The sequence below is a fragment of the Sitodiplosis mosellana genome, unplaced genomic scaffold (assembly GCF_009176505.1).
Source record: "Sitodiplosis mosellana isolate CC-2019 unplaced genomic scaffold, AAFC_SMos_1.0 Smas_scaffold_6166, whole genome shotgun sequence".
NCBI classification, from domain to species: Eukaryota; Metazoa; Arthropoda; class Insecta; order Diptera; family Cecidomyiidae; genus Sitodiplosis; species Sitodiplosis mosellana.
Genome location: NW_022601407.1, coordinates 3,440,285 through 3,466,554, shown reverse-complemented (window position 1 = coordinate 3,466,554; position 26,270 = coordinate 3,440,285). Strand labels below are relative to the sequence as shown.

At 35.0% G+C, this 26,270-nt stretch overlaps 6 protein-coding genes across 8 annotated transcripts; 4 read left to right on the top strand and 2 right to left on the bottom strand.

Moving 5' to 3' along the window:
• Positions 1–48: 48 nt before the first annotated feature.
• Positions 49–4,137, top strand: LOC129575068 (E3 ubiquitin-protein ligase RNF25). The gene is made up of 5 exons (XM_055457909.1): positions 49–760; positions 902–973; positions 1,051–1,510; positions 1,806–2,042; positions 2,187–4,137. Exons 1-5 carry the CDS (start codon positions 753–755, stop codon positions 2,484–2,486), a joined length of 1,077 nt encoding a protein of 358 aa, XP_055313884.1. The 5' UTR covers positions 49–752; the 3' UTR covers positions 2,487–4,137.
• Positions 4,138–7,126: 2,989 nt separating this feature from the next.
• LOC129575112 (uncharacterized) lies at positions 7,127–7,694 on the top strand. Its single transcript, XM_055458040.1, has 2 exons — positions 7,127–7,249; positions 7,357–7,694. Exons 1-2 carry the CDS (start codon positions 7,216–7,218, stop codon positions 7,692–7,694), a joined length of 372 nt encoding a protein of 123 aa, XP_055314015.1. The 5' UTR covers positions 7,127–7,215.
• A 581-nt stretch (positions 7,695–8,275) lies between these two features.
• On the top strand, positions 8,276–9,183 carry LOC129575111 (uncharacterized). Its single transcript, XM_055458038.1, has 2 exons — positions 8,276–8,373; positions 8,621–9,183. Exons 1-2 carry the CDS (start codon positions 8,331–8,333, stop codon positions 9,181–9,183), a joined length of 606 nt encoding a protein of 201 aa, XP_055314013.1. The 5' UTR covers positions 8,276–8,330.
• A 2,736-nt stretch (positions 9,184–11,919) lies between these two features.
• LOC129575133 (uncharacterized) lies at positions 11,920–13,778 on the top strand. Of its 2 annotated transcripts, none has more exons than XM_055458069.1 (5): positions 11,920–12,010; positions 12,083–12,259; positions 12,332–12,493; positions 12,625–12,718; positions 12,832–13,778. In XM_055458069.1, exons 1-5 carry the CDS (start codon positions 11,952–11,954, stop codon positions 12,871–12,873), a joined length of 534 nt encoding a protein of 177 aa, XP_055314044.1. In that variant the 5' UTR covers positions 11,920–11,951; the 3' UTR covers positions 12,874–13,778. The 2 variants fall into 2 exon arrangements, with proteins under 2 accessions (XP_055314044.1, XP_055314043.1); XM_055458068.1 differs by having other exon boundaries at positions 12,584–12,718; positions 12,832–13,115.
• LOC129575132 (zinc finger protein 665-like) lies at positions 13,079–17,183 on the bottom strand. 2 transcript variants are annotated; one of them, XM_055458066.1, is made up of 11 exons: positions 16,941–17,183; positions 16,707–16,860; positions 16,160–16,646; positions 15,873–16,058; positions 15,752–15,813; positions 15,410–15,662; positions 14,866–15,282; positions 14,568–14,765; positions 14,422–14,503; positions 13,436–13,720; positions 13,079–13,368 (listed from the first exon to the last, which is right to left on the bottom strand). In XM_055458066.1, the coding sequence occupies exons 1-11, from the start codon at positions 17,070–17,072 to the stop codon at positions 13,207–13,209; spliced, it is 2,418 nt and encodes an 805-aa protein (XP_055314041.1). In that variant the 5' UTR covers positions 17,073–17,183; the 3' UTR covers positions 13,079–13,206. The 2 variants fall into 2 exon arrangements, with proteins under 2 accessions (XP_055314041.1, XP_055314042.1); XM_055458067.1 differs by lacking the exons at positions 13,079–13,368; positions 13,436–13,720 and having other exon boundaries at positions 14,484–14,528; positions 16,941–17,136.
• Positions 17,184–19,799: 2,616 nt separating this feature from the next.
• LOC129575226 (zinc finger protein 28-like) lies at positions 19,800–23,928 on the bottom strand. The gene is made up of 12 exons (XM_055458317.1): positions 23,602–23,928; positions 23,111–23,406; positions 22,877–23,030; positions 22,345–22,816; positions 22,043–22,228; positions 21,921–21,982; positions 21,579–21,831; positions 21,055–21,471; positions 20,756–20,953; positions 20,608–20,689; positions 20,240–20,533; positions 19,800–20,166 (listed from the first exon to the last, which is right to left on the bottom strand). Exons 2-12 carry the CDS (start codon positions 23,240–23,242, stop codon positions 20,005–20,007), a joined length of 2,412 nt encoding a protein of 803 aa, XP_055314292.1. The 5' UTR covers positions 23,243–23,406; positions 23,602–23,928; the 3' UTR covers positions 19,800–20,004.
• Between the last annotated feature and the right edge of the window lie 2,342 nt (positions 23,929–26,270).

Here is a 26,270-nt window from a genome sequence, read left to right as displayed (position 1 = left end):
CGAAGTCGAAATCAATTCAAAAAAAATTATTTTGAAATACATGAAGAAACGTTTTTCTAGGCGAAATAAAATAAAAATCGCAATTGTTGATCGCAAAACCAAACTTTATTATTTATTCGTTTGTTCCATTTCGATCGCATGAAATGGTAAATATTGAATTGTGCATGAAAATGTGGTGAAAATAGTGTATGTGCATGTCTGAACTGTCAGTGGCGTGTGTATCGACCGAAAATGAAAACAATACATGTGCAAACGCATCGGAGCACACGCATACACAAAGGCGATACCCCCAGACGGCATTAGTATTTTTATCAAGTGGCTGTGTGCACAACAAACACACAAACTCAATCAACCAAATTTCTTGGTCAAAACGGAGATAGCGACAGGCGTATTGGAATTAGTGCAAGTGAGAGCGCTGGAAAAAAAAATCGAAATTGATGCTTTTGGCCTGGCCGAAACACGAAAGAGAAGAAAAAAAACGGTATTCACATATCCTTTTTGAGCATTTGTTGTGATTGCAAGTATACACGGAAAATCGAATGAAAAGAAAGAACTGCTGTTGCTGCATAATTCGGTGCGCACTATTTTTTTGGTAACCGACGCAAAATTCGTGAAAAAACAACAACAACGGGAATTCTATCAACGAGATATAGATTATCACCTCAGCGAAGAATTTGAATTACCGCACGGATTTTATTGATTGGAATCAAGAAAGAACATTTTTTTGAATTTGATTTTATTTCGGCCACAAAATGGATGCGTAAGTTGCAATTGAATTAAAATTTGGTATATTAAAATAATGTTTCTTATACAACTGGAGTTGACATAATGATAACATGAAAAGTGAATTTTTTTTCTCGATTATGAAAGTCAAATTTCCTTTTCTTTTGTTTCGATATAGGCTTTTGGATGAAGTTGAATCATTGGAGGCGATTTTGATGGACGATGTCAAAATCACAAAAAACTCCGACACGTAAGACAAAAATACACCTTATCTCGTAAATAATGCGGAGAAATCGATTGAAAAAATCGTGTTTGTTGATTTTACAGTGGCATTCCGGAGATGATTGAAACGATTGTATTGCCAACCGTTGGCGAAGAGGTTGAATCACAATATGTTTGTGTGACATTGCAAGTAATGTTCACCAAAGGGTATCCAGACGTTGAACCAAAGTATCAACTGAGAAGTCCACGTGGTTTGGATGATTTCAGCATCGATGCCATTCGAAAAGCAATTGATGTTAAGCTTACGGAATCGATTGGTGCACCGGTCGTTTTTGATCTGATCGAAGTGATTCGCGAACATTTGACTCATAGCAATCTACCAACGGGCCAATGTGTTGTCTGTTTGTATGGATTTCAAGCGGGCGACGAATTTACGAAAACTGAGTGCTATCACTATTTGCACAGCTATTGTTTGGCCCGCTTTATTTCTGCATCGAAATGGAATCATGATGAAGAATGTGAAAAACTACCCACATGGCAACAAAAAACCATCAAACCGTTTCAGGTAAGACACTTTGGGGGGGGGGGGGGGGGTGGTTTGGACGCGAGTGAAATGGGTGGAGATTTTTCCTTAAAGTGGAAATCTTTAGAGCTCCCTCCATTCACATCAAAATCAGTTGAACTGTTGACTTCGTTTCAATTTTTACCTCAAATTTTTACCTCAATCAAAGAAAAAAATCGGCAAATTTTAAACTTAACAAAAAATTTATGATCTAACCGAAAAAAGAATAGAAATCAGTAACAAATTGTTTGAACAACAAATCAAATCCATGTAGAAATCGAATTTGCTCCATTTTCAGGCCAGTTGTCCAGTGTGTCGTGAACCAATTAGCAAAGATGCCGAACCATTGCGTGATGCTGCCCAACCGGTTGAATTACAAAATGCCCCCGATTTCGAATTAACCACTGAAATGAAGACGATGCAAGTTCGCATGGCCAATTTGTATATGCATCAGATGAAACGTGGTGGAATTATTGACTCGAATGCCGACGAATCGAATGTGATCTCAATCCAAAGTGAAGATGCCAGAGAAGAGGTAATTGCTATTGACATGTCTAAATCCTAGCCTTATCTCCGAATCTGGTCGTTATAGGAAAAACTCGGCCACCCTTTTATAGGTGGCCATGCAAAGTGCACCATTTTCATCATGAACTAATCCAAAATTAATTCCGTATTACAGCAACCTCGAAAGAGTAAAAAATCTTCCAACAAACCGCAACCAACGGAGCAGCAATTGAATCAAGCGCGTCAGGCGGCTGCTTTGGCGCTTCGAAACGCAACAATGGTTAGGAACGAGGATGAAGATGAAGACGATGATGAGGAGAACGATCGTCGTCGTCACCATGGTCGACGCGGTGGTAATCGTCACAAGAATGCACCGCACAAGCGCAACGGCCATCATCAACGAGTTCAAGCAGCGAAAATCAGCGGCGGTGTAAACAATGAGACCGACCAAGCGAGTGGCTCAACTAAGAGATGACAATCGTTTGCCAGTGCAGTTCACATCGATGCGATTCTCATGCGATCCATTGATTTCAGTGCAGCAGTTTTGAGCTTGATTTCACAATTTGGTTTTTCATGATTTTTTTCGCTCAATGTTCCTCCCAGCGAAACAGCACAACAATCAGCATTCCAAATGAATTTTACAACAATAACAACAAATGGAATATGTTACCAATACGTACATCTCGAAAGCGATTTTTGAGCCAATCTCTTGTTTTTTTCGTTACGAGCACTTTGTATGACTGATTTCAATTCGTCGAATCCCTCGAAAGTCTATGTTTTTTTTAAGATTTTCAAAAAGCGAATGAGAAAAACAAAATTAACCAAAGAATAAATTCAACAGTAAATTACTCAAATTTCGAATATTAAAATCAAATTGAATCGAACGGCCGAAAAGCCAGTTGGGCGTTTAATTCAATTCGCTTTTTCATATTCCGAATCGATTTGAGATTTGAGCTTAGCAAATGTGTTGGGTAAAGAAAAGTTGTGAAACAAATGTGATTTATCGCTTACGAACTCAACGTGATAAAGAAGCAAAAAAAAACATGAAAGGAGAAGAAGTTACAGAGAAGAAGAAAACTGAAATTATTGAAGGCTTACTCAGATCCTTAATGTCTCCGTTACCAAAACGCTGACCAATTTTGCCAGAGCAATTAGTCATTCATCTTCATTTCTTCATTATTTTTAATTGATTTTACAGTTCTTCAATATGCGCGCGTCATATTCGAATTACGGAATATGTTTCGAAGCGTGAGCATATTGTTTGATTCAAAAGGGAAGCAATTACTAGCATCGCATGTTCAAGTTATTAAATTTTGCATTTTGTTCGGCAAAAGAGAAATTTGGGCTGTATTTTTAGCCATGGGGTGGACATGATGACGAATTTGCTGAATCCATACGAAAGTTTATGAATCAATTTGAAACTTGCAACATGACAGTGATACACACATGTGCGATAAAGTATATATATAAAAAGTCTTAGTCGTTTTTGAATTGATTCAAATCGTTGGGAATTTTTGAACTGGATTAAAATCTTGAATCCAGTGTCTACCTTATTGGCGCTTACGGTCCGGCACTGATCGATTTTTGTAAGAATTTCATTTGAAGAACAACAGAATCATTTTAGTAAGATTTTTTTAATCAAAATTGTTTACGTATTGCATTCAAGGGCACGCTGGAAAGACCAGATTCCTGCTTCTATTGGAGAAAAATCTCCTTTTCCCAAATTCACTGAATATTATGAAGAAATAATGAAAAACCAATAATGTCAGAGTGCTTCAAGATACTCAAACTTAATTTATTAAACATTGTCAATGTGTAAAATATTGTGTAATTTTTGTTGTAAATTTCATTAACTCTTTTTTAAGTTGAACGATTATTTTGGAGAGCTAATGAAACACAACGCGAGTCGTATTCATCTTAATCCTAATCTAAGAGAATCATTGTTTAAGTAATCGTGATGTTAATTTAAATGAAAACAAAAACTTAATTTTAGTACAATCACGTACAAATTAATACAAATGAATCAAGAAAATGGAACGCATATACTCTCTAATGATGAATAAATGTTTGTTCAAAACACAAATTTAATGAAATAAAGAGAAAAAAAACATAACATTCGCCAAAAATATACAGTTGCTTGCTTTTTTATTTGAGGGGGAAATTCTATTCGTATTATTGATGTTTGAAAACAACTATTTCTATACAAATCAAAGGGCTTTAAGGATAATCCGTAGTTTTTCAGAGCGCACAATCAATAGACCCATACTTAAAGGGTGTTTTTTAACGTTTTTTTTTAATTTCAAATAAATATCGGAATTTGTACCTTTTAATTGAGATTAAATTTTTTTTTTTAAAAAACACCCTTTATATGCAAGCGGGGATCTAAACGACTGGAAACATGTTCTGAGAGATTGATGGAGATTCATCAGCGTCCACAAATATGTAAGTTAATGAAGATATAGAAAAAATGAATCATTTCATCACCTTGCCAAGTTTTCGAATGTGCTTTATTGTAAAGTTTTATATCTCCATTTATCTGTTGATTCAACTCAAAGTTATCCCATGAATGCGTATGGTGTGAATTACGTTCAATTTAATATTTGATGACATCAGATGACTTGGTTTTGTGTACGCTAGACCTAGAAGCAACGATTTTTCGCCGACTTACCTTTCTCTATAGTTTCCAAGCACTTGATTTTTATACATTGTTGGACTTCAGTTAATGGGGTGTTTTTGACGTCGTCTTGAATTATTTTCAAACCTCTATTTAGAATACGTTCTCCGTCCATTTTTTTGTTAGCATACAATCGACAATAGTATCATCCAGAATCACAGGGAACCGATGAAATTTTTTTTAACCACGCGAGCAAGTTTTTTTAATCACGCTTTAAAAAAATAGCATTTTCCTGCATTTTGTTTCTGCATTTTGTTTTTCCGAAATATTGAGAGTTTGCTTTATTGCTTCGATGAGCAATAGCACTTGAAATAATCGAATAGAATGGAATGAACGAATTGGCGAAAAATAATTTTTTGAACTAATCACACCATCCGCTTGCTTCGAGTATTTTATATTGCGTCCTATGAAGAGCATTTTTAAAAAATATTGAATGCCGAATTGAATATATATTCTAGTGTATATTCGGTGTATTCTTCAGCATGAAACATATTGAATCAACGAATGCATTGATGGCCACCAGAGGGCGCCTGAATATGTTTCAATATGTTTCACGCCGAAGAATACGCCGATTATACACTAGAATATATATTCGATTCGGCGTTCAATAAGCGTGAATATATATTGTAGTGCATTTTCGGCGGATAGACAGCGTATAAACATATTGGCCGTTTCTCTTGGGATGCTAAAGCACTTTTACTTCCAGAAAACATTGGTCTGTTCCACAAGATCGATTCCACAAGATTCACTTCCAGCTCCGCGAATATTTCATGAACGCTATTTTTTAATATAATCCGAAAACAAAACTAGTAAAAACTTTTGAAATATTGGCTGAGCTGGAATCTTGTGGAGTAGGTGGACCCGACCTGGTCCAATGTATTCTGGACGTAAACGTACTTCAGCATTCGACCCTTCGGGACGCAGAATCGATTTATTTTTGCCGAATTCCGCTCGGATCAGCCTCAAATTTGATTTCTCAAATCTGGAATTGTGTACTGCGAACTCGGTAGCTGATAATTTCTGATAATTCAAAACCTACAAATGTGCAGAATAAGGAAAGACATTAGACGTAGTCATTTTTGCATCCGATATTAATATACGAGTCTAATCCTTATATTTCTTTGCAAACTCTACATTGTTGAAATCGCCGCAAGGAATTTCGCCCATCCTTTCGGCGATTTCACAATTAGCAAAAAATGGTGTTTGATGACAGTTAACACTTTAGGAATTCATGCACACTAGTTCACTCTAGTCGACAAACTTCGAATTCATTGTCAAAACAACCTCCGACCAATAACAACCACTGAATCGACGAGCATTTTTTTTAGATCATCCTAGTGAACGAGGAATAGAAAATATGCCACAAGTGAATCAAGAAACTCAAACTCAAACTCAAACTCAAGGTAAAATTAGTTAGACTGAGCAACATCAAAATAAATCAATATCAATTATATTTTGTTTGGTAAAAAAATGTATATAAACTTATGAAAAAATTTCCATACAACATCAATAAACACATCACACGTTTGTTCAAATCCGTTGAAGTATTTGTAGGTTTTAGTTCATTTCTAAAACAACTCAATTAATTGGTTTTAGCATTCAAATATTGAATTTGCAATGTTCAATTACGTTTTTTTTTACTAAATATTATTTATTATTTCATAGTTTCTGACAGAAAGATCAATACCTATTTGAAACTGTTGGCTGATTTTAATGAAGAAAAGCTGGAAGTATTGGAGATGTTCAGAGAGACAGCAGATGACGAGGATTTAAATAAGGTCTCTATGGAACGTTTGAAAGAAATTAACAATAGAATCATATCCTTGTTTAATGATTATGTGAGCTCGGCACCACAAAATGGCCATGCACAACTCTATTCAGGACTATTGTCTGGTTTTAAGAAAGAAAGGTCGATCATATTTGGGATGGTGACGGAATGGGAATTAAATGGAGATCAACTGGAAGTTTATATTGATCGCTTGAATGAAATCGACAGTAAAATTGTGTCCCTAGTTAACGCTTATGGCAGTCTGGCACCACAAAATGACGACCAAAATACTGATATGTACTCAAGATTATTGGCTGGTTTTAAGAAAGAGAAATTGCGCATATTGGAGCTGATAAAGGAATGGGAAAACGAAGAGATATTAGAATTATTGAAAAATCGCTTAACTCAAATTGATAATAGTATTTTTGTCATGACAAAATGTAGCGATTAATAAATGTCAAAATAAAAATTATTCTCATCATGATTTTGAATGTATTTTCTTCGTACAAATATTCAATCAGGATAAGAAAATGCATTAGATGTAGTCATTGTCGAAATCGCCGTATTTTGTGCGAATTCACTAAGGATTGGCGAAATTATTTAGAAAAAATATGGTGTTTAATGACAGTTAGCACTTTACGCATGTGTGAACAACGGCTTCAATTGTTGTCAACAAACTTTGAATTCATTTCTAAAAAAAACCACTTATTTGACGAAGGTATTTTTTGAGAGCGTACATTTGGACAACGGAAAATAAAGAATATGCCACAAGTGAAACAAGAACCTCAAACTCAAGGTAAAATTGATTTGACTGAGTAAAATCAAAACAAAATATCATTTTCAACCATGTTTTGTTTGATCGAAAAAAGAGAAATCTATACAGATATACAATTTTTATTATAGGTTCTACGAGCTCATCTACTCAAAATGGCCAAAACAGTGATGCCTATTTAAAACTATTGGACGATTTGAAGTTGGAAAAGATGAAAATTTTGGCTAGAATGCTAACAAATCCGGACCAACGAGTTGCAGATGTTTGGAGAAAACGCTTAACGCAAGTTGGCGAAATTCAAAAGGAAATTCACTATTCGGATTTATTAGTGGATTATAAAGAGGAAAAGAAGCAAATATTGAAATATTTATTGAAATTGAGTCCCAGCGAGGAAATTACACGCAAACATTGGATGGATCGATTGAAAGTTGTTGATAATAGAATTAAGTCCTTGCTTGAAGAATTTTAGCATCCTGTGATTCATGTCAAATTTACATAAGATATAAACGAAAAAAAAAACATTATTGTTATCATGTAGTATCCGGAAAATTCGTTAGCATTTTTAATTCAAATAAATCAACAGGAAATATCCAATAACAAGTATTCACTGCGTTCCGAATGTATTTTTATCGTAACTGGTGTAGATACAAATACCCGTAAAAGTTCACAAATGTTTAACACATTAGCTTACATGGTTTTCTGTTGAAGAAAACAGTATGCCAAAGTGATTTTTGTTTTGATAAAATAACAGCAAAACTTTTTCCTTTAAATTTCTGGTAATTCAGAACCTACAAATGTGCAGAATAAGAAAGGGTATTAGACGTAGTCGTTGTCGCATCTGATATTAATATACGAGCCCAAATATCCTTATACTTCTTTGCACACTCTACATTGTTGAAATCGCCGCAAGGAATTTCGCCCATCTTTTCGGCGATTTCGTAATTTGCAAAAAATGGTGTTGGATGACAGTTAACACTTTAGGAATTCATGCACACTTAGACCACTAAAGTCGGCAAGTTTCGAATTCATTGTCAAAACAACCTCCGACCAATAACAACCACTGAATCGACGAGCATTTTTTTGAGATCATCCTACTGAACGAAGAATGGAAAATATGCCACAAGTGAATCAGGAAACTCAAACTCAAGGTAAAATTAGTTAGACTGAGCAACATCAAAATAAAAAACGTATAATAAAATTACGAAAAATTTCCATACATACTATTAATATTGTTAATGACAGTTGACAATTCACATATTTGTTTAAATCCGTTGAAGTATTTGTAGTTTTCAGTTCATTTCCAAAACAACTCAGTCAATTGGTTTTAGCATTCAAATATTGACTTTGCCATGTTCAAATACGTTTTTTTTATATACTTAATTCATTTTTTCACAGTTTCTGGCAGAAAGGCCAATATGTATTTGCAATTATTGGCTGATTTTAAGGAAGAAAAGCGGGAAGTATTAGATATGCTAGAAGATTCAGATGAAGATGACGAGGATTTAGACGAGGTCTCTATGGATCGTTTGAAAGAAATCAACAATAGAATCGTATCCTTGTTCAGTGCTTATGTGAGTTCGGCACCACAAAATGACCATGCACAAATATCTGATCTCTATTTAGGACTATTGGCTGGTTTTAAGAAAGAAAGGTCGATCATATTTGGGATGGTGACGGAATGGGAATTAGATGGAGATCAACTGGAAGTTTATATTGATCGCTTGAATGAAATCGACAGTAAAATTGTGTCCCTAGTTAACGCTTATGAGAGTTTAGCACCACAAAATGACGACCAAAATGTTGATATGTACTCAAGATTATTGGCTGGTTTCAAGAAAGAAAAATTGCGCATATTGGAGTTAATAAAAGGATGGCAATACGAAGATGTACTACAATTGTGGAAAAATCGCTTGACTCAAATTGACAATAGTATTTTTGCCATGCTTGACAAAATGTAGCGATTAATAAATGTCAAAATAAAAATTATTCTCATCATGATTTTGAATGTATCCGATTATTTATTTGTTTTTCTTCAAATAAACCATCGTTAAACGAACGAATAACAAATAATCGTTCGTTTTTATTCTTTCGTAATGTCGTTTACAAAAAAATGGGCTGTCGCACCATCTATAGTGATATTGTAAGCATTCATGGACATTTTATATTTTTCTTCGTACAAATATTCAATCAGGATAAGAAAATGCATTAGATGTAGTCATTGTCGAAATCGCCGTACTTTGTGCGAATTCACTAAGGATTGGCGAAATTATTTAGTAAAAAAATGGTGTTTAATGACAGTTAGCACTTTACGCATGTCTGAACAACGGCCTCACTTATTGTCAACAAACTTTGGATTCATTTCCAAAACAACCACTTATTTGACGACGGTATTTTTTGAGAGCGTACGTTTGGACAACGGAAATGAGTAAAATGAAAACAAAATATTAATTCTCAATCATGTTTGGTTTGATCGAAAAGAGGAAATCTATACAAATGTAGGATTTTTTTTTGTTAAAGCTTCTACGAGCTCAACTGTTCAAACTGGCCAAAACAGTGATGAATATTCAAAACTATTGGTCGACTTGAAGTTGAAAAAGATGAAAATTTTGGCTAATGTGCTTACAAATCCAAACGAAAATTCACCTTTCGGATTCATTAGAGGATTATAAAGAGGAAAAGAAACAAATATTAAAATATTTATTGAAATTGAATCCCAGCGAGGAAAATACACGCATACATTGGATCTACGGGCTTTTATCTCTATTTATACGAAATGGTTTATATGCGAAATGGTTAAAATATACGGCGTATACGCGGATTATATCTGAAATATGCACAAAGTATGCGACGATTAAACGTGGTTATACGTATTTATATGAAATATTCGTTCAGAGTTAGAAGCCCCTAGCATTGGATGGATCGATTGAAAGAGGTTGATACATAATAGGATTCTGTTCTTGATTAAAAAAATGTAGCATCTTGTAATTTATGTCAAATTTACATAAAATATAATCAAAAATAAAATTATTGTCATCATGTAGTATAATTAATTAAATTGTAGTAAATATTCTTTTGCAGTAAATCATCGGAAAACAAAAGAATGGCAAATAGTAAGCATTCAGGTATTGTCATTGTCATAGAGTTCAATTAAAAATAGAATTATCCGCTCATGTTTTAATGTCGGATATTTTTATGCGATATTTTTGTTGCATTCAACCAGCGGCACATGGAAGTGATCGCATCGCTGTGTACGTATGTGCATGTATTAGAACACACAATGGACTGACTGTGTTGAACACGGAACAAACAAGTATACACACAACAACTCAGCAGTAATGCATAGAGTCGAATTCTGTGTGTGTATCTGTGTCACAGATATCGCATAAAAATCCCCGATATTAATACACAAGCGGATATTTGTATTTCTTTGCGAACTCTGCATTGTCGAAATCCCCGCAAGGGTGGGTGAAAGTAATTAACAGAAAATGGTGTTTGATGCCAGTTAACACTTTACGAATTTATGCACACTAAATCACTTTGGTAGACAAACTTTGAATTTATTGTCAAAACAACCTCCGACCAATAACAACCACTGAATCGACGAGCATTTTTTTTAGATCATCCTAGTGAGCGAGGAATGGAAAATATGTCGCAAGTGAAACAAGAACCACAAACTCAAGGTGAAATTAGTTAGACTGAGCAACATCAAATTAAAATATCCCAATTATATTTTGTTTGGTGAAAAAAATGTATACAAAATTACGAAAAATGTTGTATGAAATTAATAGTGTTTGGTGACACGTTTGTTTAAATTCGTTGCTGTGTTTGTAGATTTTAGTTTTCAGTTCATTTCCAAAACAACTTAATTAATTTGTTTTTGCATTCAAATATTGACTTTACAATTTTCAAATACGTTTTTTTTTGTTATACTTTATTCACTTTTCCATAGTTTCTGACAGAAAGGTCAATACGTATATGCAATTATTGGCTGATTTTAATAAAGAAAAGCGGGAAATATTGGAGATGCTAGAGGAACATAAACTAGAGGTTTTTATGGATCGTTTGAAGGAAATCGACAGTAAAATTGTGTCATTGGTTAGCACTCTTGTGAGCTCGGTACCACAAAATGACGAACAAAAAGCTGGTCTGTATTCAGGACTATTGGCTGGTTTTGAGAAAGAAAAGTTTCAAATTTTGGAATTGCTAAGGGATTGGGATGACGCGGATAATCTAGAAGTTTTGAAAAATCGCTTGAGTCAAATTGACGATAGCATTTTTTTGTTGGTTGACGCAATGTAGCAATTTATGTCAAATTTACATAAAATAAAAATTATTTCCATCATGATTTTGAATGTATTCGTCAAGGTGCGGAAATAGTACGAAATTTCAAAAATGCCGCGTATTTTAGTTACAAAATAAACTCCACTTTACATTGATTTGCTATATACCTCAGTGGCGCTAGTATCGTGAATGGGAGAAATTGACAGCTCTTTTTCCGAAACCTGGTATTCGTATAATGATGTATCCGATTTTTTGCTCTCTGCAAATAAATTATCGTTAAATAAACGAACAACACATAATCGTTCGATTCTTTTCTTTCGTATTTCCTTTGACAAGAAAAATTGACTGTCACGCCATCTACAGTGATATTGTAAACATTACAGCATTGACAGCTCAGTCATATTCAATCAGTTGTCACATTTCATCGTGTAAACAACAATCGAAAATGGTTGGGTGTAAAATACAAAATTGTCCAATAAAAAGAGGAGAATGTACAATGTTTAGGTAAGTCGTTTGTTGTGTGCATTGTCCAATCTTTTCCGACCGTTTTACCGTTAATATTCATTTCAATTGAAGTGTGCCCTTCGAGCCAATTACCCGCAAAATATGGATTGATATCATTGAAAAATATCAAGAATTCGACTACATACCAATGGTATTTCCCCTTTGTGAGTTACACTTCGATGCCAGCGATATTATTCGGTATGGAAAAAGGACCAAATTGCAATCAGGAGCAGTGCCTAAATATTTCGAGTGAGTTGAATATAATCGAAAAACGAGTGAATCGATTCATTCTTCGACTTTGATCTCTTTCTTTTCTTCAAGAAATCTCGACTTCGATCGGCTGAACAGAAACGAACCAAACAAAAATTATAATCCCAAAAAGAAACACAAGAAATCTGAAGGAGCAAGTGAGGAAATTGAACCAAATTTTGACTTTGTATCAGTTGAATCTATCGTCAAAAATGAGCCGGACGCAATACCACTGTAAGCGAATTTGCCCGGTGATTCGAAATTCAAACAAATCACCAATATCAAAGCGTAGAAAAAAATTCTCCCCTTCGTTTGCAATTGCAGAGAATATGAATATAACGATTTGGTCTCTGAATCCCTCTCAGTATGCGATGCAAGTACACAAACCGAAGACGTAGCGGAATCACCGAATGGGAAATGCCATGGCAGTACTTCAACCGAATCAGCTCAATCACAAAGGTATGTCATCAAGCATAAATCGATATCGCCAACAATGACACCAAAGAACTCACCTTTGCGAAACGATGACTTGATAGCGTTTATACTTAAAAATATCATTTGTTCTTTCTCAGGTTACCCCAATCGAAAATGGACACCGCAAATATATCTTCTAATGAAAACGAAGTGACCGTTTGTATCAGTCAACGAGAATATGCCCGTCTCTTACTGACTGATTTGGAATGCATCAAAGCAAACGAAAAAATCAACCGTTTAAAACTCAAGTGCCAAGCAAAAGCAAAAGAAGTCAAACAGTTACAAGACTCACTCTCTTACCATAAAAAGAAATTATCGGAGTTAACAAAACACTCACAACAGGAATGACCGCGAAATTTCATTTACTATTCGATATCTTACAATATAACTAATTTATACAATCGAAATAAACAAAAATTTTCTGTATATAGGGTAAGATGGATGCTGTTGATCTCCTAAGCCATTCACACTTTTTAAGGATTCATTTTTGCCGTTTCTCTCTTCGCCTTATCAGCCAACCATTCCTCTCCATGTTGCTGTTTTCTATGTTTGTACATGTTTGGCCTCCAAATGAACGTCTCATCACAATAGGTGCACTTGTAGCTGGTCTTGTTCAGATGCGTTGCGATGTGGTCCTAAAGTAAATGTCGAAATTTTCTTTAAAAGTGTCATAAACGACAAATTTGGTACGAAAATACACACCTTCAGTGTTGCTTGTGACTTGAACGACTTCTCGCATAAATGGCATTTAAATTTCGATTCACAGTGAACCACGCGAATGTGCTGTTTCAATGCATTTGGATTAGGGGAAATTTTATCACATTGATTGCATTTCTGCGGCTCTGAATCGTGTGTCAATTTATGTTCAGCCAATTTGTATTGGTTCGAGTACCATCCGTTGCACACATTACATTGCCATTTAGGCTTTGAACTTCGGCTTGTGTGTGTTCCCTGATGGGCTTTCAGTTCCGGTTTTGTTTTGAATGTCTTAAAAGAAAAGTTAAATTGTGAAACCGATTAAAAAATAAAACGAATTACACACGTATCCGAACAAAATGTCAAAAATTTCAAGAAATGTTGATTTCAGACCAAATTTATGGGTAAGTAGGTGTTCAGTTGTTTGAAGGCTCCCATTATTTTTGCAAAAAAAATGGCAGTTTGGCTTGATCGAAACCCTGAAAAATGCTTTTTTCGGGTACTTCCCGTACAAAAGTGTCATTTTTCAAGGCTTTTCAGGTCCTCAGTCGGACGCTTATGGTACAAAATTGGTAAATCAGAATGGGCTCAAAATCAATCCGAAGCTTTGTCTCGACATGCCAAAACTTTTGGCTTTTACAGATCTCAATTATCTTGTCAACTTTTTGAGATAATCAACAAAATGTGGCGAACAAAAAACGCGAACGCGAACGCGGACGACGCCATACGAACATCGCTATTTTACACATTTTTCATAGTAAACAACATGTTTTTGGAAGCAGATAGGTCTTGATCGATAGGATTTGTTCCCATCTACATTTCCTAGTGTACAGATATGTGCTTTTTGAAGTTTGGCGTGACGTTATAGTGGTCCGAAAGAGGAGATGTCATGAAATTTTGGCTAGTAAAACCAATACTTTTTCATACAAACAAAGTTTGCGGAAAAGTAAAAGTTGAATTGCACTCCTCTGACTGATTAGAATTCGTCTTACCTTTGCGCAGAACTCACAAATCTGATCGTGCTTTAGATCGTGTCTTCTACGATGGTTATTTAGATGTTTTGGGCTACGAAATCTATTTGGGACGATAAATACATTTTCTGATAATTTAATCATGATTATCTGAAATGTGTACTCACCCTTTGTCGCATATATCGCAAATAAAATTGCGCTGTTTTTCACTATAACGATTCTTATGTATTTCCAAATGGTCTTCTAAGTGATTTCTACGTGTAAACGACTTTTGACATGTGTGGCAATAATACTTATTTGAAGGACAATCATTGTGTCGATTCAAACTCAATCGGTTTGGAAGTGATTTGTTACAAACATCACATCTGTTTTGAATCGTTTAACAACAAAATATCATTTGAATTACTACAGTTTCAGTTAAATTACAGAAAACTCAAGTCAAATGCAAAGGTGTTTTAAAATTACCTGAAAATATCCGGATTATTGTGCCATGCAATGTGGTCTCTGATATGAGTTAATTTTGAGAACTTCGTCTGGCAGCATGATACCGACCCGACTAATTTGTGAATATCTAAATAATGTGATTGCATTTCTCTGAACGAGGTAAACGTTTTTACTGGACACAGATCGCACGAAGCATCGACATAGCTCGGTATCTCTATGTCATTTCCATTGCTTTCATTTGAATTAGTTTCAATCGATGAAGAGCTCGGTTGTATTCCTGGATGTTTGAGTTCCATATGAGTTCTGTGGTGTGCGCTGGTCGCATAGTATCGATCACAAATGTTACACATAAATTGCTTTGTTGATAAAGCATTATGCCGTTTCACGTGATCAATGAGGGTATATCGATGCTTGTGTTCTAGCTTGCATACTCGACATCTGAAAAATTCAATGAAAAAAACTCTTCATATTATGATATCGTTATTCGTCAATTGAAGTAAGCAATAGAATAAACTGATTGAAAAGAAAGTTCATATCGTTATAATTTTGTGTGTTTGTGTATAACCTGAAAGTGTCTGGATCGATGTGCCATTGAACGTGATCCAAGACTGTTCTGTTACTATACATTTTAGTTCCGCAACATCGGAGATAGCCTTTTGGATTTTTATGTTCTGATGAATAGTGTGATTTGGCCATTGTGATACTATCAAGCTGAACATCACATTGTTCACATTTTCGATCGAAATATTCCTCGATTGTATTTTTGATCTGTACCTCGCTTGTATTGAACTCCATAGATTTTATTTCGTTTATATAATCTGCAATGAAATCATTCAAATTGAATACCAACAATATCCACAAGGCTGTTCAATATAAGAGACGAGCTTGTACAATGAAAATTATTTACCTTCTAAACCATTCGAATGAGTCATTTTCAGGTGAATTTCCAAATGTTTTCGAGTATTGAAACTTGTAAGGAAAAAACTTAGATTATGACTTCATTTCATTGAAATAGAGCATTAGCTTACTTCTGATCGCATTGATCGCATGGGAATTTCAATTTAGTTGAATGTACTTCAAGAATATGACGTTCAAGGTGGGTTAATACAGTAAATACCTTCTGGCAAATGTCGCACGTGAATTGGTTGAAATGTGTGAGTTTGTGTTGATAATAAGATTGATAAGTTTTCTTTAGTTCTCCACATACCTGGCATCTGTTTTTTGGCAGTAAAGAAATTTGTTTTACTTATTTTACTCTTCCCAACTTTATATTGAATTCCACTGCTGATTCATCTAGAATCTCTTATTGACTCACTTGAACAATTCAGGATTCAAATGCCACACAATATGGGAATGGAAATCATAACTCCGTAACAATTTCATTGTGCAACATTTTACATAGCCTTTGGACTGATTGTTATGCGTCACTTTATAATGATGGGTGGCTTCTTGGAATGTTTCAAAATTCGCGTCACAATAATCGCAACTCATGTCGCAGTATTGGTCAATAATTTGCTGTTGTTGCTCGAGGCTGACTTCACTGATGTGCCGTGGAAGTCGAAGGCAATCGCCGCTCTCACGCAGCTCATTGCTATCAATCAGTTCATCGTAAGCTTCACTACCATCATCGTCCTCATTACCATCTGAGAATCCCTCTTCATTCCCTGACTCATAATGAAGTTTGCTTCCTTCTAGTTCCATATTCTCATCTCCTTCATCCATTATCATATTGATGGGCCTCAATAGGTCAACACAAACCATTTCCCGATGGAATTCTGGCTCAATATTTGAAACTGCGTATTCTGAAAAATTTAGACGAATCATGGACCAAATGTAAATGGCGAAGAAATGAAGAAATTTACCACCATAGTCTTCATCTTTGACCGCACTGTTGAGGTGTTGTCGCAGATACTCTTCGCGCAATGCGATGACCTCTTCGGAAAACTTACGAAATGATTCAAGTTTGTCCCAACATTCGATGCAAATTACTTTTGGCAAAATGTCCGAGTCGCTCACCTTCAAGGATTTAGAAAATTGTCCATTCAATTTTAGTCATTCCTTGACATGTGCTGATTTTACTGGAACGAACGACTTACCTCGTCGTGAAAATACTGCTTTAGCGTGTCGATTATAGTCGGCATCGATGCAGTATTCTCGAATATATCAAAGTATTCAATAGCTTGTGTATAACACAAACGACAACGATCCGCTTCCACTTTTACTTCCATCGCGTATTTTTTTTAGTTTATTCAGAATAAAACCGCAATTTCAACTAAAATAGTATTTCTCTGAATATTCTGTTTACAATGTGCGGTAGATTTTGTTTTGATAGTTCTGTCAAAGTCAAAGTGTCGTTTCATGTGAGTTGACATCAGATGGAGCTCAAATTCAGCCCAGCACATTGTTTTTATTTTTAACCGGATGAGGAGCCAAATTCGAAAAATGTCACACAATATTTTCGTTTGGGTCAAATATATGCAAATGATCAATACAGCGGTGCCATAAAAATGTTCAACATTAGAAACAAACTAGAGAAAACAGTTGTTGAGATTTGATAAAATCTTGGTTTTTTTAATGTTTCTATGTGGTAATTAAAAGCGTTTATTGATTTTGTGATTCAAATCCACCGAAAATATGAGATCGTTTTTCTGTTAGGTTTTTTAAATGGAAAAAATTTCATCTTCGGCCATACAAATGGGTTTACAAACAAGTAGGTCATTCGATTATTCAACAGTGGCCGACTTTAGCTTTATTATTCTACGAATTGTGTAAACTTCATAAACGACACCGATCCGGTTCATTCTTCACTTCCACCTCGTTATTTTTGTTCTAACCCGAATGTTTTGTTTATAATGTGTCAGATTGATATTGTTCTGAAGAGGTTTGTCAAATTCAGAGTGTAGCAAGTTGATATCATCGTAAAGTTGATAATTATCGGTTTAATAAGACGCTTCTGAATTGTATGAAATTATTGTACTTGGTCATCAGAAGAGATGTATTTCTCATGGATTCATTTTTGCCATTTCTTTATTCGCCTTATCGGCCAGCCATTCTGCTTCGTGCTCATTCTTTCTATGTTTATACATGTTTGACCGCCGAATGAATGTCTCATCACAATAGGTGCACTTATAGACCTAATTGTTCGTATGCGTTGCGACGTGATCCAGGGCCTTTTTTCCCTATGTGCGAGGTCGTGCAATGCACTAGGGCGCAACGGATCTGATGGCGCTAGCGTCAAAAGAGCGCCACAATTCGGGAGCTAAAACCCAAGCCTATTTGCGAGCTTCCAAATTGCTGCGCTCTTTGGACACTTGCGCCCTATTTCAATTGTTTGCATAGAGCGCTGGAGCGCCTTTTCTGCTCGCATTGATTATGAAATTTTGCTGAAAAATTTTCTTTTCTACATGAGCGCCCAAGCACTTTCGGCGCTCTCGCACAGAGACTTTTCACCCCGAAACGAAGTTGTGTAATGAACAGTGGCGCCCGTGGGGCAAAAATTGAAATAATAGATCATTTCTAGGGGCGCACATATAAAATTTACACAAGGGCGCCAGAGGAGTGAAAAAAGGCACTGACGTGATCCTAAAATAAGTTGTCCAATCCAATTCAGAATGAAGTGAAGACGAAAAATTATGTAAAAATGTTTTTAAAAAAATTGTATTTTTGATACGTGCACACCAAGGATATGACGTTCCAAAGAGTTGGATGCAGTAAACACTCTCTGACATATGTCACACGTGAACTGGTTGATGTGTGTGCGTTTATGTGAATCATAAGTACTTGGATTCGTTTTGACCACGCCACAAATTTCGCATCTGTTTCTCGACAAATTGATTAAAATGTTGTAAGGATATAAAACTAAAAAGGTAACAAAACTTTAAGTTTCCATTAAACTCACTTGAACAATTCAGGATTCAAATGCCACACAATATGGAAATTGAAGTCATAAGGCCGTGGAAATTTCAGTGAAGAACATTTCACATAGCCTCGCGGCTGATTATTATGCTTAACTTCATAGTGCTGAATAGAAATCGCAACTCATATCAAAGTACTGGTCAATGATTTGCTGTTGTTGTTCAGGGCTGACTTCACTACTCTCTGGCAACTCATTGGAAGTGAACGCTTTATTTTCATCTTTAAAAGCATTGGTATCAGAGAATCCCGTGGGGCAAATCACTCAAAATAGTAATTGCAAAATTTAGCAGTAATTGCACAAGAAAAAAGTAATTGCGAAAGTAATTGTTGATCAGCAATTACTACATTTTTCTTGCAATTACCAATGAAATTACTTCTTTTTAATGCAATTACTTTTGAGTGATCTGCCCCTCGGAGAATCCCCGTTCATCCATTGACTCATATTGAAGTTTACTTTCTTCTAATTCTGTATTCTCATCTTCTTCTTCAATGAACATTTTTATGGACCTCAATGACTCAACACAGACCATTTCCTGATGGATTTCTGGCTCAACATTTGGAATCGTGTATTCTAGAATATGCACAAATATCATGGACCGATGGTAAATGGCGAAGAAATGAAGAAATTTACCTCCATAGTCTTCATCTTTGACATTGTTGTCCAGTTTTTGTTGCAGATATTCTTCGCGCATTGCGATGACCTCTTCGGAAAACTTCTGGAACTCCTCGACTTTGTCCCAACATTTGATGCAAATTATTTTTGGCAAAATATCAGAATCGTTGACCTTCAAGTATGTATTGACTGTAGAGTTGTTATGGTCATTTGTCGAAATGTGCCGGTTTTATCGAGTCGAACGACTTACCTCATCGTCAAAATACTGCTTCAGCTTGTCGACTATAGTCGACATCGATGCATTATTCTCGAATATATCAAAGTATTCAACAGCTTGTGAATAACACAAACGACACAGATCTCGTTCCATCTTTACTTCCATCTCGTTCTCATTACTTTATTCGTTCCTTCAGAATAAAACCATTAATTTTCAAATAAAACTGTATTTCTCTGAATGTTTTGTTTACAATGTGTGAGATAGATTTTGTTTTGATAGTTCTGTCAAAGTTAAAGTGTCGTTTCATGCGAGTTGACATCAGATGGAAGTTCTGTTCAGCACAACACATTGTTTTTATATTGAAGCGAGTGAGGAGCCGAATTTGAAGAAAGAGGGTAAGATTTCAATATGTTTCCTATGGTTTCTTTTTTGCCGCTTCTATCTTGTCTTTATCGGCCAGCCATTCCATTCCGTGTTGGTGTTTTCTATGTTTATACATGTTTTGGCGCCAAATGAACGTCTCATCACAATAGGTGCACTTATAGCTCTTCTTGTTCGTATGCGTTGCGACGTGATCCTAAAAAAGTTTTTGGTAAAATTCAGAATGGAGTTTGGAAAAATAATGTAAACATATTATAAAACCGCCGTACCTTTAGTGATGCTTGTGACCTGAGTGATTTGTCACATAAGTGGCATTTGAAATTGGCTTCACTATTGTGAATGTACCGAATATGCTGTTCCAGTGCATGTGTATTAGCTGAAACCTTATGGCATTGATTGCATTTCTGTGGCCCTGAATTGTGTTTTGTTTTGTGGTTTATCAAGCTACTCCGGCTTGCATACCATCCTTTACATATATCACACTGGAATTTTGGCTTTGATTTAGGTGCTACATCCAAATGTTTCGACTGATGCTGTTTCAGTTGCGCTTTTGTTTTGAATTTCTTAAACGATAAAATATTAAAACCGATTAGAACCGTTGATTTGCACTCTTCAGACTGATTTGAATTCGTCTCACCTTTGCACAGAACTCACAAATCTGATCGTGTTTTAAATCATGTATTTTATGATGGTTATTCAGATGACTTTGTCTAAGGAATCTATTTGAAATCATAAGCACATTTTATATCATTTTATTCATGACAATTTGAAATTTATATACCCACCGTTTGTCGCAAATTTCGCAACTGAAATTGCGTTGCATTTCACAATTGCGATTTCTATGCATTTCCATATGATCTTTAAATTTATTTCGACGTTTAAACGACTTCTGACACGTGTCGCAATAATACTTATTTGAATGCCAATCATTGTGTTGTTTTAAAACGTATCGGTTTGGGAGCGATTCTTTGCAAACATCACATCTGTTTTGAATCGTTGAAGGAACAACAAATTATTCGAATTCCCGAAGTTTCGGTTAAATTATGGAAAACTCGAGTGAAATGCAGAGATATTTTAAAATTACCTGAAAACGTCCGGATTATTGTGCAATGCAATGTGATCACTGAAAAAAGTTATGCGGGAAAACTTTTTCTGGCAACACGACACTGCCCCGACTGATTTGTGAATCTCTGAATGATGTGATTGCATTTCTTTGAACGAGGAAAACGTTTTTACTGGACACAGATCGCACGAAGCATCGACATATCCCGGTATCCGTATGTCATTTCCATTGTTTTCATTAGAATCGATTCCAACCGATGAAGAGCTCGGTTGTATTCCTGGATGTTTCCGTTCCATATGAGTTCTGTGGTGTGTGCTGGTCGCAAAGTATCTATCACAAATGTTGCACATAAATTGCTTTGTTGATAAAGCATTATGCCGTTTCACGTGGTCAATGAGGGTATATCGATACATGTGTTCTAGCTTGCATACTCGACATCTAAAAAGTTCAGCAAAAAAAACTCTCTATCATTAGTCGTACGCAATGGAATAAATTGATTGAAAAGAACATATTTATCGTTATAATTTTGTGTGTTTGAGTTGAACCTGAAAGTGTCTGGATCGATGTGCCATTGAACGTGATCCAAAACTGTTTTTTTTGCATAAATTTTAATTCCACAACACCGGAGATAACCTGTTGGGTTTTTATGTTCTGACGAATAGTGTGATTTGGCCATTGTGATTGTATAGAGCTGAGCATCACATAGTTCACATTTCCGATCGAAATATTTCTCCATAATTCTATTGACTTGTACCTCGCTTACATTGAACTCCATGGATTTTATTTCGTTTATATAATCTGCAATGAAATCAGTCAAATTGAGTACCAACAATATTCACAACACTGTTCAACATCAGACACGATTTAGTACAATGACAAATATTTACCTTTCAAACCGTTCGAATGATTCACTCCCAGGTGGATTTCCAAATGTTTTCGAGTCTTGAAACTTTGAAGAAAAAAAACTAAGATTATGACTTCATTTAATTGAAATGCAGCGTTAACCTACCTCTGATCGCATTGATCGCATGGAAATTTCACTTTAGATACATGTACATTAAGAATATGACGTTCTAAGTGGGTGAGTACAGTAAATACCTTCTGGCATATGTCGCACGTGAATTGATTGGAATGTTTGAGTTTGTGTTGATAATAAGATTGATAAGTTTTCTTAAGTTCTCCACAAATCTGGCATCTGTTTTGTTTGGGATAATACATTTTTAATCAGAATAAATGCTTGTTCCTTGTCAAAGACTAAATTTTTTTTTTGAATTTTTACTCTAACGCAATCCAATGTTTGTGTTCACTCACTTGAATACTGCTGGATTCAAATGATATACAATATGGGCATTCATGAGAGAATTCTCTGACAATTTCAGTGAACAACATTTTACATAGCCTTTGGGCTGATTGTTATGTTTAACTTTATAATGTTGGATGGCTTCTTGTAATGTTCGGAATGTGGCTTCACAAAAATCGCAACTCATGTCGCAGTATTGGTCAATAATTTGCTGTTGTTGCTCAGGGCTCACTTCACTGATGTGTCGTGGAAGTCGTATGCCGTCGTCACTCTCTGGTTGATAATTGCGATCAAATAGTTCATTGTCATCATCATTCTCATTACCATCTGAGAATCCCAGTTCATTCGCTGACTCATAATGAAGTTTGCTTTCTTTTAATGCCATATTCTCATCTCCTTCATCCATTATCATATTGGTGGGCCTCAATGGGTCAACACAAACCATTTCCTGATGGACTGGCTCAACATTTGAAACTGCGTATTCTGAAAAATGTAGACGAATCATGGACCAAATGTAAATGGCGAAGAAATGAAGAAATTTACCACCATAGTCTTCATCTTTGACCGCACTGTTGAGGTGTTGTCGCAGATACTCTTCGCGCAATGCGATGACCTCTTCGGAAAACTTACGAAATGATTCAACTTTATCCCAACATTCGATGCAAATTACTTTTGGCAAAATGTCCAAATTGTTGACCTTCAAGGATTAAGAGTAGTTTTCTTATAATTATGGTCATTTGTTGGAATGTGCCGGTTTCATCGAGTCGAATGGCTTACCTCGTCGTGAAAATACTGTTTCAGTGTGTCGACTATAGTCGGCATCGATGCAGAATTCTCGAATATATCAAAGTATTCAATAGCTTGTGTATAACACAAACGACATTGATTAGGTTCTTTCTTCACTTCCATCTTGTTATATTTTTCTATTCAAATTAAAACCGCAAAATTCAACTAAAATTGTTCTCATGTGAATGTTTTGCTTACAATGTGTCAGATTGATATTGTTCCGAAGAGATATGTGTCAAATTCAAAGTTTAGTTTAACGTAAATTGATATCAGATGGAGCTTCGGTTCTGAATGAGGAGCGAAATTTGAAAAGTGCAACATATATTAGTAATGGATACTTTTTTTGTTTCTTTGCTTCAAATATAGAAAATGAAGCAATAAAAATCTTCAACATTAAAAAAGTGCCAAAAATATAGTTGTTCCTATTCGATTTGAATAATTGGTTTTTATTCGAATGTTTTACTTGAGAAGAAAATACTTACAAAAAGTCGCTGAGGATTTTCCGTTTCTTCTTATTCATGTGCGCTGCGACGTGATCCTAAAATATGTTTTCCAATCCAATTCAGAATGGAGCTACACCTGGGACTTGGGTGTCATTTTTGACGTGAAACTCACATTTGCCAACCACATTGATACGACAGTAGCTAGTGCACACGGTGCATTAGGTTTTATTAAGCGAACACTGAAAAACAAGTTTACTGTAGAATCAGCAAAAATGTTATATTGTGCATTGGTTCGATCGAAATTGGAGTATGCTAGTGTAGTGTGGCATCCATACCACCAGTCATACATTGACAAAATTGAAACAATTCAGAAAGACTTTGTAATCTGGGCACTTAGAGGAATTTACCGAAGAGATGTTAACTATAGATTGCCATCTTATGAATTTAGTTGTGATAATTTGAATATTCAGCCTCTTTGGAGATGGCGTATAAATGCCTCAGTACATTTAATTTATGATCTATTATTAGTAAAGTTAATTAGCACTGCACTGAGAGAAAGAATTGTATATACGTATCAGAAATTAGATGAAATTGGTTGATTCGGATAGGGAATGAGCCCATTCAATTGCTCGAATCGAGAAATCCGTTTGGCCATATATTTGAATGTCGTTGGGGAGTATGGAACGTCATGCAAGCAGACATTCCGTATGGCTGCATATTGAGCTGAGCTATTTACAAATAGCTGGCTGTTTGGTACATTTTGGTTTTGTGACTATCGAACCATGTAAATTACCGACTGGAATGATACCTAGCGGGTATGCTGGCCCTTTAAATTTTATCTCAAAATCCGCAATGGTCTTTACTTTTGTTCGAACAATGTCCGTCGGTAACTTTTAATCGAATGAAAAACAGTTGGAAACCATAAAAATCACATCCTTTGTTCGTATTCCAATTGTATCACTTTGTTTTATTTCCATATATGGTTCCTAATCGTGGATGTGAGTAGAGTAGGGAGGAATCGACCAAAGTTTGATGTCTTATATACCATGATGTCTTATGACATGTATTTTTCGGGATTTCCCTTGTGTTTGATTTATTTATTCATATAAGACAAGAAATAATAAAGAGATAAGCATTCAAGGCTGGTTTTGGGCACACAGTGACCAATTTACAAGTTGAAGGTTAAACAGCTTTCATTCATCGTTTTACTAAATATCTCATTCTTTTTCTTTTCGAATGAAACTCCATATAGCTCCATTTATCGGAACTTTATACGTCGTGTCGTTTGATCTTTCATTTTCATATTTAATATGTAAGCGACGATCCATCTGGTTGTTTTTTTAACTATGAAATGGAGTGTGTTTTGTGCATGCTGCGAAAAAGTGAAAATTTTCATATTCCAATCAATTATCACGTGAAAAGCATAAGGACAAATCGTGAAATTTAAATCGCTGTATTCAAATATAGGATTAAATGTTTTTCGTCTAAAAAATGTGTAAAATCGTCTAAAAAAGTATAAAAATCGTCTAAAAAAATAATTGATTTTGAATCTAAAGAAATTGAGAAAATCGTCAAAAAAAATAACGAAAATCGTCTAAAGAAATTGAGAAAATCGTCTAAAAAGTGTGCATATTTTTTGCGGTGAAAATCGTCTAAAGAATTAGTAAAACCATCTAATTTGAATTTTCAATTTTTTGGTAAAAATCATCTAAAGATGTTAGAAAAACGTCTAAAGAATTCACAAAAATATCTAAAGAATTTACAAAAACATCTAAAGAATTTGTCAAAAGAATTGAAAAAATCGACTAAAGGAATTGCGAAAATCTTCTAAAAAATTCTCATATTTTTATATGTGTAAAAAACATCTAAAATAATGTCGAAATCGTCTAAAAGTCCGATTTGTTTTTTCTGGCTTGAAAATCGTCTAAAAAAATAATTCATTTCGAATGGTCTTTAGCAATGGTGCTCTGAATTCTTCTTTGAAAATCATCGAAACCACTTCCAATTCCCGAACGTATTTTCCAAAGCAAGATAAAACTTGATGTATTTGAATGAGACAATTATTCAGCGTAAACACTCAATCAACGAGATTCATTGAATTTTAATGAATTTCCAATCGTTTTTGAACTTGAAAAACACGAAAAAATCGATGAAATATGAAAAAATAGAGAATATGTATTTTTTTACTATTTCTATATTTTTCTACATTTTTTCATTGTTTTTCGTAGTTGTAAAGACCAAAAACGATTGAAAATCCAACGAAATTCAATGAATTTCATATATTGAGTGTTTATACTGCATGTTTTTCTAAAAAAAATAGGGTGGTCAACTTACAAAGAAAAAATGTTGTTGCCAAAAATCAGACCTCTTAGAAAATTGACCGAAATATTTTGTTTTTACAACCATAGCTAATGAATTTCCTAATCAAATTGTAGCTTTTTCGGCTCTCTTTCCAATGGTATATCAAGTGTGCATTTATCTTTATTCCATAAAAAGTTATGACTAAAATGATTAGTGCGGGTCAACCTACACATAATTCCCCTAATAGTTCAAAGCTGGAAAAATGCTGAATCGAAGATCTATCACGCTGCTGCTCATTGGCTTGGTGTTATCCGAGGTGAGTCGACAATTTCAGTCACATTTTTGTCATCCTAAGAATTTTCGTCCATTTATTTGTAATTTTAATGTTGCTTGGAATTTTTCCACTT

What these genes read in the sequence shown, in the direction of transcription:
- LOC129575068 (XM_055457909.1), top strand. An exon ending in AAACCATCAAACCGTTTCAG is followed by an intron (nt 1,511 to 1,805) that starts GTAAGACACTTT and finishes CTCCATTTTCAG; the next exon opens with GCCAGTTGTCCAGTGTGTCG. An exon ending in GTGAAGATGCCAGAGAAGAG is followed by an intron (nt 2,043 to 2,186) that starts GTAATTGCTATT and finishes TCCGTATTACAG; the next exon opens with CAACCTCGAAAGAGTAAAAA.
- LOC129575112 (XM_055458040.1), top strand. Translation starts at nt 7,216, where the DNA reads ATGCCACAAGTGAAACAAGAACCTCAAACTCAAG. An exon ending in ACAAGAACCTCAAACTCAAG is followed by an intron (nt 7,250 to 7,356) that starts GTAAAATTGATT and finishes TTTTTATTATAG; the next exon opens with GTTCTACGAGCTCATCTACT.
- LOC129575111 (XM_055458038.1), top strand. Translation starts at nt 8,331, where the DNA reads ATGGAAAATATGCCACAAGTGAATCAGGAAACTCAAACTCAAG. An exon ending in TCAGGAAACTCAAACTCAAG is followed by an intron (nt 8,374 to 8,620) that starts GTAAAATTAGTT and finishes ATTTTTTCACAG; the next exon opens with TTTCTGGCAGAAAGGCCAAT.
- LOC129575133 (XM_055458068.1), top strand. Translation starts at nt 11,952, where the DNA reads ATGGTTGGGTGTAAAATACAAAATTGTCCAATAAAAAGAGGAGAATGT. An exon ending in GGAGAATGTACAATGTTTAG is followed by an intron (nt 12,011 to 12,082) that starts GTAAGTCGTTTG and finishes TTTCAATTGAAG; the next exon opens with TGTGCCCTTCGAGCCAATTA. An exon ending in GAATCAGCTCAATCACAAAG is followed by an intron (nt 12,719 to 12,831) that starts GTATGTCATCAA and finishes GTTCTTTCTCAG; the next exon opens with GTTACCCCAATCGAAAATGG.
- LOC129575132 (XM_055458066.1), bottom strand. Translation starts at nt 17,072, where the DNA reads ATGGAAGTAAAAGTGGAAGCGGATCGTTGTCGTTTGTGTTATACACAA. An exon ending in AGCAGTATTTTCACGACGAG is followed by an intron (nt 16,861 to 16,940) that starts GTAAGTCGTTCG and finishes AAATCCTTGAAG; the next exon opens with GTGAGCGACTCGGACATTTT. An exon ending in TTTGTGAGTTCTGCGCAAAG is followed by an intron (nt 13,721 to 14,421) that starts GTAAGACGAATT and finishes TTTTCTTTTAAG; the next exon opens with ACATTCAAAACAAAACCGGA.
- LOC129575226 (XM_055458317.1), bottom strand. Translation starts at nt 23,242, where the DNA reads ATGGAAGTGAAGAAAGAACCTAATCAATGTCGTTTGTGTTATACACAA. An exon ending in TTGAATCCAGCAGTATTCAA is followed by an intron (nt 22,229 to 22,344) that starts GTGAGTGAACAC and finishes CAAACAAAACAG; the next exon opens with ATGCCAGATTTGTGGAGAAC. An exon ending in ATCGATCCAGACACTTTCAG is followed by an intron (nt 21,472 to 21,578) that starts GTTCAACTCAAA and finishes TGAACTTTTTAG; the next exon opens with ATGTCGAGTATGCAAGCTAG.